The sequence below is a fragment of the Phalaenopsis equestris genome, unplaced genomic scaffold (assembly GCF_001263595.1).
Source record: "Phalaenopsis equestris unplaced genomic scaffold, ASM126359v1 Scaffold205268, whole genome shotgun sequence".
In the NCBI taxonomy this organism is placed as follows: Eukaryota; Viridiplantae; Streptophyta; class Magnoliopsida; order Asparagales; family Orchidaceae; genus Phalaenopsis; species Phalaenopsis equestris.
Genome location: NW_018224774.1, coordinates 1 through 10211, shown reverse-complemented (window position 1 = coordinate 10211; position 10211 = coordinate 1). Strand labels below are relative to the sequence as shown.

The 10211-nt window shown below is 37.6% G+C and overlaps 1 protein-coding gene across 1 annotated transcript; it reads left to right on the top strand.

The window, feature by feature from the left end:
• Window positions 1–9: 9 nt before the first annotated feature.
• LOC110036341 (glucan endo-1,3-beta-glucosidase 7-like) lies at window positions 10–2584 on the top strand. Its single transcript, XM_020740764.1, has 3 exons — window positions 10–158; window positions 253–917; window positions 1970–2584. Exons 1-3 carry the CDS (start codon window positions 98–100, stop codon window positions 2480–2482), a joined length of 1239 nt encoding a protein of 412 aa, XP_020596423.1. The 5' UTR covers window positions 10–97; the 3' UTR covers window positions 2483–2584.
• The last annotated feature ends 7627 nt before the right edge of the window (window positions 2585–10211 follow it).

Below are 10211 nucleotides of genomic sequence, written 5' to 3'. Positions count from 1 at the left end.
CTTCCGATCTATATCAACCCTGCAGATTCCCCCACATCCTCTATAATTCCTTCCTTCCGCCCTTTCTTCCATTATTTCATTTAGCTCTCTGATCAATATGCCAAAGACGACTCCTTTTCTCCTCTTCTTCACTCTTCTCCCTGCTCTCCCCCCAGCAAGTAAACAAAAAAAACACATTTTTATTCACAATCGAATCGATCTATAGACTTGTAAAGTATTTAAATTTGATCTAATCACCAAAGTTCTCTCCAGGATCGGAGCCATATCTCGGCGTCAACTACGGCGAGCTCGCCGACAACCTCCCGCCCCCCGCTTCCACAGCACTCCTACTCCAATCAACAGTTTTCTCCAATCTTCGACTGTACAACGCTGATCCCGCCGTCATCTCCTCCTTCTCCGGCACTGGTATCTCCCTCCTCCTTGGCGTCCCTAACTCCGACATTCCCTCCCTCGCCGGCGATCCTTCGGCATCTGCCTCCTGGCTATCCACCAATCTTCTCCCTTTTATTCCCTCCACCAACATATCCGCCGTTTCCGTCGGCAACGAAGTCCTCAACTCCGGCGATCCTTCTCTTTCCTCTCTCCTATTACCGGCGATGCAGAACCTCCGCGCAGCCATCGCTGCTACCCCCTCCGCCGCCGCGGTTAAGATATCTACGGTACATTCGATGGCCGTTCTGTCGCAGTCCGATCCGCCGTCCGCCGGAAACTTCCACTCTGACCTCGCCGGAATACTTCAACCCATCCTCCAGTTTCTAAGTGATAACAACTCTCCGTTCATGATCAACCCTTACCCTTACTTCGCGTACAAGAGCGACCCACGGCCCGAAACCCTCGCGTACTGTCTTTTCCAGCCAGGCCCGGCCCGGCCTGATACGGGATCTGGGATTTCTTACTCCAACATGTTTGATGCTCAGGTGAGAGCCCATTTAAAACTAGAAAAATATAATTAATTGAAAATAGAATATATATTTTGCTTTATAAACGTATGAATTATTTTATAGATTCTTTAAATCCAGTTTGAAGGATGTTGAATTAAAAATTATTTCAGAAATATACCTGAAATATTCTATTAGGAGACAATTAATAGAGAGAGAGAGAGAGAGAGAAAAGGAGCACTAGTGGACAGGCAAAAGTTGTCTTTTATCTATAATATAGAACACTATTTATAGGTCTAAGTTCGAATATTACAAAAGTATATATTCATTAATTTTTAAGAGGGGCATTTTGTAATTTACTATCTTATTTGCATATAATAAAGCCCGAGACATATTCGATTGATAAGGATCAATGATCTTCTGACACATCATAAATCGATCGATTGATGGTTCGAACAAGTGAATCCATTAATCGTTCTGAAGGTTGATGATCGTCTTGAGAGGCTTCCTTTTGACATCTTCTGTCGACAGTTTAGTAAGATATATTATTTGTCGCTGCTCATCTAGAAACGATTGTCTATTGCTACGTTTGATTCTGCTATACTTTCTTCCTGGGTTGCCCATCTACTTTGAGTTTCGTGTGAACACATTCTTAGGTGTATATATATATATATATAGAGACAGAGAGAGAGAGCATAAGAATTTAACATATTATATTTTTATATTTATTAAAAGTAAATATCTTGAATGCCAATTCTTTTAACTCTGAAGAATATAATTATTTGTTAAATAATTTGCTTAAACTTATTTTCTCATATAGTTCGAGTCATAATCAATCTTTCTTCTATTCTAAATCTATAGTTTTAATATATAATACATCTTATTAGTGAATGTCAAGCTACTCACGGGCCCTCATCAATTTTGCCATATTTCACCCAACATCTATGCTATATAGTGAAGCAAAATACTAAATATAAAAAAAAATTTAATATTTTTTATTTATTCATTCAGTTTCTTTATACATATAGCAATATACATCCAGGAGTTTTGAAATTTAAAATCTAAACTATATCGTATTAGTTTTCTTTCAGGTTGATGCAGTTAGGGCGGCGCTGCGAGCCGCCGGGTTCGCCGGCCAAGAGGTGGTGGTGGCGGAGACCGGGTGGCCATATAAAGGTGACGACAACGAGGTCGGAGCCAGCATAGAGAACGCCAGAGCATATAATGGGAATCTGATAGCTCATTTGAGATCTATGGCTGATCCTGTGACGACGTATTTATTCGCCATGTATGATGAGGACTTGAAGCCCGGCCCAACGACTGAGCGCTCCTTTGGGCTTTTCGGGCCGGATCTTAGGCCCATTTATGATGCTGGGATGCTTAAATCCGGGCAGGATTTGGGCGGATCGCCGAGCCAGGTGGCGCCGGCGGAGTCTTCAAGGCCGGAAGAGGTGTGCGTGGCCGGCGAAGGTGGTGGCGGCGGTGTATGTAGACGGCCGGGAGTGGAGTTTCTGCCGAGCGCGGCCATGGGGAGAGGCGATTGGAAGGAGATATCATTGCTTTTAGGACTCGTTACCTTTTTAGGCGTTGTGCTGATAGCATGAAGATTGGAACAGCATAGAAGGAAAGAAATCTGACCATTTTTCTCTTTTTTGGATTGGTATTTCATATGTAGTATTATATATTTTAGGACTTGGGAGTGACAGTAAACCACCCTATTATGAAGATTGGAACAGCATAGAAGGAAAGAAATCTGGCCATTTTTCTCTTTTTTGGATTGGTATTTTATATGTAGTATTATATATGTTAGGACTTGGGAGTGACAGTAAACCACCCTATCATATTCTCTTAAATAATCATCAAATTATCATAGATAAATATACAAATATCACATCCCATGTGTTAGAGCCTAAGTAAGAAGAGAGAGAAATAAACAGAGTAATGAATAATAATGGATAATAAAATGTCTTATCTAGTTGTTTATTAGTCCATTATACATCTTTGATTGCTCGCTTTATAATTCTATTTTTTTTTTTTAATTTAGGAGAAGAGGGAACCTATGTACTTACAATTACAAAATTGATTACTTTGATTAAGCTAGACTCTTGGTTTTCTTCATTTACATGGTTCTTCGACGTAAAAAGAATTGTGCCTCATTCTGCAATTTTTTTTTTTTAAATCAGTGTGTATTCGATCTTAGTTAAACGCTAAAACATTAAATAATTGCTCGGCCACCAAGAATTTTCGATTAGATATGTAAATACAGAAGAATTGAGTGCTATGTAAATCTTTCGTTTTTCTATACACATCAAATATGATTGAGATAATAATCAGTCGAGTGATGAATAATATTAACTTACAGTTCATTCTACAAAGAATAATTGTGGAAGAATGGATAATTTTATAAATATAAATATGAAAATCTTAATGTTAGATATATAAATATACAGGAATTGTGTGATATATATATGTAAATTTCACAATTTTTAGTTGAGAACTGTTGAGATCTTAGGGCGAAGAAAAATAAGAAATCGACACAAATCCAGAAGAAGAACACACAGAGATTTAACGAGGTTTGACAAAGATGTCTACGTCGTCCGAAGCAGAGCGGCGACTTTCTTTCAATTAAAAAAAAAGAGTACAAGATACATAATACAACATTGAATAGCCTAGAGTTACAAAAACACATATATATAACTCTAGATAAAACCCTAGAGTACAATATATAATTATAAAATTACCCTTGTACCGTATCACAGGGTGTTGCCCCCGCACCCCCAACCCACATAACGAAACTCCCCCGATTGGACAGATTCTTTCGCTCTGCTCCAACATCTGTCTCTTATATGGTATATGAGTCATATCTAACAAATCTCCACCTTGGCGAATATCCAGCCCCTAAGGAGAAATACTTCATGGAGTTTCTTACACAATGAAGTGGGTTGGGCCACCATGCTTCTCTGGCAGCTGCAAACATTCAACAAGTTCAAGAAATGTAAGAACTTGTTGATAGTAACTGGTTTGGTCAACATATCAGCTGCATTTTCATCAGCATGAATCTTCTGCAACAGTATCTCACAAGAAGTAATCAATTCTCTGATCTCGTGACACTTGACTTCAATGTGCTTTGTTTTTGCACGGTGCACCTAGTTCTTAGCCAGATAAATAGCACTCTGAATGTCAAAAAGCAACTGAACTCCACCCTGCTCAACGCCTAGTTCCTATACTAGCCCAACAAGCCATAAAGCTTCTTTCGCAGCTTCAGCTATTGCCATATACTCAGCTTCAGTTGTAAATAATGCCACAATAGACTGAATTTTTTATTTCCAACATATAGGCCCTCCATCAAGAGTAAAGACATACTACTTGTAGACCTTTTGTCATCCAAATCACCTGCATAGTCTGAATCAATGTACCAACAACCGAATGATCATTGTTGCTGATGAGAAGCGCACAAGAGACCAAGTTTTCATAATTCAATCTCCTAAGAGTCCTACATTGGTGTGTCTCTATTTGTCTCTGGCTAGATTGTAATTGTGCAAATCAACTAGAATTTAATCAACATGTGTTGGATTTGCACCTCTAACTCTCTCAACTATTTTGGATGTTGTTCTAAATTCATCTGTACTGCATATGAACTGGAACAGTTCTCTGGCACATTGTCTTGATTCTACTGCAACATAGACCGTTCATAAAAAACTGCATCTCTATTGATCATCTTCTTCTTTGTAATCCTATCCCAAAACTTGCATCCTTTCACACCTTTCTTGTAGCCCAAAAAGATGAACTTCTTGGATTTTGTATCAAGTTTTGATTTTTTATCTCTAGGTACATGCACATAAGCAGAACAAAACAAATTTGTAAATGATTGAAATTAACTGAATTACATGTTCATACATCTTCCGCAACCTTGCCACCTAACGATGCCTGATGTGATCTATTGATGAGATAACATGCCATATTCACAATATCTGCCTAGAAACTCTTAGAAATGTTTGCATTCAGTCTCAAGCATCTTGCTCTTTAAGTTAAATACATGTTCGTCCTTTCTGCCACACCATTTTGTTGTGGTGTCTTGCGCACTAAAAAATGCATCTGAATTCCATGATCCTCAAAAAACTTCTGCAACATTGAACCTTTGTACTCTGTGTCATTATCAGGTCTCAAATACTCAATATTTCTACCAATTTAGCTCTCCACCTCAGTTTTCCACAACTTGAATTTGGAGAAGACTTCAAATTTCTGCTTCAAAAAATACACCCGAACTTTCCTCGAGAAATCATCAATAAATGTGACGAAATACTGAGATTCTTCCAATGACGATTTCTTAGTAGGGCCCCATACATCAGAATGCACATTATCAAGAATCCCTTCAGTTTTGTGCTTTACAATATTAAAACTGACTCTATTCTGTTTTTTAAGAACACAGAACTTACAAAGATCGAACTTACAGTTTTTAAAATCATGTAACAGGTTTGTTCTATGCAATTCCGCCATCCCACATTCATTAAGATGACCCATTTGCATATGTCATAACTTTGTATTATCACCATCTGACTCCACAGAATGAACTACACCTACAACTGTACTCCCTGACAGTTTGTAGAAATTACCTTCAGTTAACTTTTGTTTCATCACAGTCAGTGCACCCTTAACAATTCTGCTGGTTTCACTATCCTCATTTGCCTTAGGAATAAAATAATTTCTATGTAAAGTGTCCACACAAATCAAATTCTTTTTTAGATCTAGAATATGTCTGACATCACATATTGTTCTAACGGTGTCATCATACATCTAAATTCTAACTTGACCAATACCAATAATATTGCAGCGTCTATCATCACATAAATAAATTGAGCTAGAATTAGCTAAATTGTATGAAGTAAACCACTCTCTGTTAGGTGTTATGTGATAAGAACATCCTGAATCAAGAATTCATGGATCCCTTGAACCGAGTTAATGAAACTGAAATCATATCATCATCATTGCAATTTGAATTGCCACTCTGCACCACATTTACAGACTTCGATGATGCATCACATTTCTCCCCAGATTGCTTCTTGAGCTTTGGACAATCCCTCTTCATATGACCTGACTCTTTGTACTTGTAACAATGAATTATATTTTTGTCTTTGGGCTTTTATCTGGAATTTTGCTTTCCAAAACCCCATTCTCTTTCTTCATTCCACGATTCTGATCACCCTTAACATATAAACTGTCGTCATGAGAGCTTTCCCCTGCATTATGCTTTCGCTGATTGTGAGCCAAAAATGCTGCAGTAATCTCATCAACTTTAGTAGTTTCTTTTTTTATATGTCAGAGTAGTCATCAGATGTTCATAAGAAGAAGACAATGAAAATAACAAAATCATTGCTCGATCTTCATCATTAATAATCACATCAAGCCGTGATAAATCCGTAATTATTCGATTGAAGCCATTCACGTGTTGAGCTAGAACCTTCTTGCATCTTCAACTTATACAGTTTTTGCTTCAGATACAATTTATTCATCAGAGGTTTAGACATAAACTAAGTTTCCAATTTCTTCCATACCTCCCCTGGAGATTTTAGATTCAACCGTGACACATAACCTCATCTGCCAAACGCAAGCGTATGGTTGATGTTTCTCGGTGTTGCAATTCTTCCCAATCTTTATCATACATGACCAATGGTTTCGTTGCCCGCAAAAATTTTAAGATTCTCTGTTGCGTCAACATATTTTTTACCCTTATTTGCCACAATTCGAAGTTACTAGTTCTATCAAAATTTACCACCTCAAATTTTGCACAAGAAATTGTCATTTGAAATTAATCTTGCAGCAAACTTTTCTGAAAATTTATTTGCAATTCCTTGCTTAGAATCTAAGAAAAAAAGTATTGAAATGTTCACTTATTAAGTTTCCTTAATTAAGTTTCCCTTAATTATGTTTTGTAGAAAAATAATTTTAAGAAAATCTCATTTCTTGATATTTCCTTTTTCGCGTCACAGAAACTTCCTTTTATGCTTTTGTCCGCATGCAACAACAAAAATTTCCTTCTCCACGACAAGAAAGTCCGCTGCCCGACTGCCTCGTGCGTCAAACAGATTGCTGCCCGAACCGCTTCTGCCTGCGCCTGATCTCGCGACCTCCTACATCACGAACTCCTGTGTCGCGAATAGAAGAACCTCTGTGGAATTCCTCGACTCCTCGAAGCAAAACTCCTCGCAACCTCTGAATTTGTTCGCAACCTCTTATGTGAAATTTGCCTTCTCGCGCAGTCGCGCAAGGAAGCTCTGTAGCAGAACCGCAATTAGTCTTTTCGTGTCGGGAAGGCTAGCTAAACTTCCTCTGCGTCGCCGCCAAACTGCTCTCACCGAAGCCCCTTCGCGAACGCTGAATCCGAGATGCCACAATTCGCCTCTTAGTTGCGTTTCAAACTGTCGAACTCCTTGCCTCGGCCAAATTCACCAAAGCCAAAAAAAAAAAAAAAACTCTGAAACTTTCGTCGTTGAACCCTAACCGTCAAACTCCTCTGCTAAATCTTCCTTTTCCCTGCTCTAGAACCTTACTCTGATATCATTTGTTGAGAATTTAGGACGAAGAAAAAAAAAATTAACAGAAATCCAAAAGAAAAACACAGAGATTTAACGAGGTTGGGCAAATGTGCTTACATCATCGGGAGCAGAGCAACGACTTTATTTCAACTCCAAAAAAAGAGTACAAGATACATAATACAACATTGAATAGCCTAGGGTTACAATCATGCATATATATAACCCTAGATACAACATTGAAGTACAATATGTAATTACAAAATTACTCATCTATCGTACCATGGGGCGTTGCCCCTGCATCCCCAACCCATCTAACGAAACTCCCCCGATTAGACAGATTCTTCTGCTCCGGTCCAGTATATGTCCTTTTTATGGTATATGTCCTTTATATGATATATGAGTCATACCTAACAAGAACTCAGAGAATGAAATTGGAAACCCACAACTCACAAAAAGATTAACTCAATTGAGGAATGCAAAAAAAAAAAAAAAATTCAAAAATAATTTTTCTTAAAACTGATTAATCAAATAATAATTAAAACGCTGGCGGATTGTGATTTGAAAAATAAAACTACATTAAACTATTTCAAATAAAACCTTAATCACAACTCTTAAGTCTCAATCATACTCCTCTGATTTGCCCTCCAAATAAATGAAATGACAGAGAAATTGGGTTATGTGTAAGACATTTATTGCAGCTACAAAATAATTCTTTATCTTTTATTAATGAATGTTAAAAGACTTTATGAAGAATTAAAATTAAATATTTCCCAAAAATAAAAAATTAAATAAATCAACCCAACAACCATCGAATTGGTCATAGGTGCCATAGTCTTGTTAAATTATAGAACTGCCCTTATTTATTATTGGTTTAAGGGACATTTACACATTTTCATGCATGTTATAAAGATTGAAGTTTAGGTGTTAGATATGTAAATACATAAGAAGTGAGTGGTACATATACAAATGGAATTGACAAAACTACAAATCTCTTTATGAATTTAATATGAATTTGCAACTTTTATTTTAATCTTTCATTTTCTTTAGTTGCTTGTTTGAGAAAAAGAGAAAATACGGAAATAGTGATTGTTTATTAAATATTGTGAAAATTAAGAAGAATGGATGGGAATAAAGATTGAAATAGAGTATAAAGAACACACAAATTTACGTGGTTTGACAAATCGTCTACATTTACGGAGTTGCAGAAGATTTTATTAATTGAGGAAATTATATTGTTTGATCACGTCGACAATTACAAGATCTCTCACTTGTTTTCTCTCTTTTTACACCGAGATTCTCCCAAGAGGAAGAACACCGAAGAATAAGAAATACGCACAAGAGAAAAAAACTTATTACTCTTCTGTTGCAAGCCAACAAGAATAAATCAAGAAGAGCATTTTCTTCTTCCACTATCTTCTTCTTTCTTCTGCCAAGCTCGCAAAAGCAACTAAGAAAGATAACCTTGCGAAAACACCTTTTTTTTTGCCTTATGCTTTCTGTAATCCTCAAGAAGAATCCAAACAGGGAATCTCCTTTCCTGTTTCTGCGAACTGAAGGAGACGAAGACGGGGGGTGAGGGCCTTTTTCAAAAGTTCAAAAACACAGGGGTTTTCTAATTTGCCAAACAGATAGAGAAAAGAGGGAGAGCAAGGCGGTGGCAGTTACGACAAGCACAGGTATGTTATTTCATTATTATTATTATTTTCTCGTAAAATTGTCTCCACACGTATAACAAATCTTCCACTTGGAGACTGATACACAAACAACGACTTCTTCCTCAAATTGATATCCTCCACTGGCGGCGTAACTCTTTTCTTCAAACATGAATCCTCTGCCCCTGCAACTTAAGACCCATGCTTTTAAGCTTGAAGACCAACTGAAGCTGCTAAGAACTTCAATTTCTCCAAAGTAACACCATTTGTCACCATATCAGCAGGGTTCTGGCTTCCACAAATTTTCTCAAGCAACAACTGTCAGTCATCCAACAATGACCATATGAAGTGATACCATATCAGAATGTTCTTAGTCTTAGACTAAAATGTTGGATTCTTGACAAAAAATATGACGCTCTGACTATCACTGTAGAGAATGCCCTTCTGACTCTTCTTGCCCAATTCTTCCAAGATGCCCTGTAGACATATCATTTCTTTCGCAGCCTCTGAAACTACTATATACTCAGCTTCTGTAGCAGACAACGAAACTGTCTTCTGCAGATTAGAGCCCAATGATACTGCAGTGCCACCAATAGTATAAATATAACCCGTATTACTTCTTCTGATATCAATGTCTTCAGCTAGATCAACATCAACATGGTCTTGTACCTCTGAACTTTTTCCTGAGAAACACAAGCAAGTTTTTGAAGAGCCTCTTAGGTACCTCAAGATCCACTTCACTGCTTCTCAATGTTCCTTTCCTGGATTACTCATGTATTTGCTAACAACTCCCACTACATGGGCAATATCAGGTCTGGTGCAAACCATATCATACATAAGTGAACTAATAACTGAAACATAAGAAATCTTACTCATGTGATCTCGTTCCTCTCCTGACTTGAGTGACTGATTCTTGCTGAGTCTGAAGTGACTTCTTAAGGGTGTGCCAACTGGCTTAGCCTTATTCATGTTGAACCTGCTAAGTACCTTTTTCACATACTCAGTCAGAGAGAGTCTTAACATGCCTTTGACTCTGTCTCTTACAATTCTCATACCAAGGATTTGTTTTGCTACTCCCAAATCCTTCATTGCAAAGTGTTCTGACACCTACTTCTTCAGATTATTGATCTCCTCAATACTAGCACATG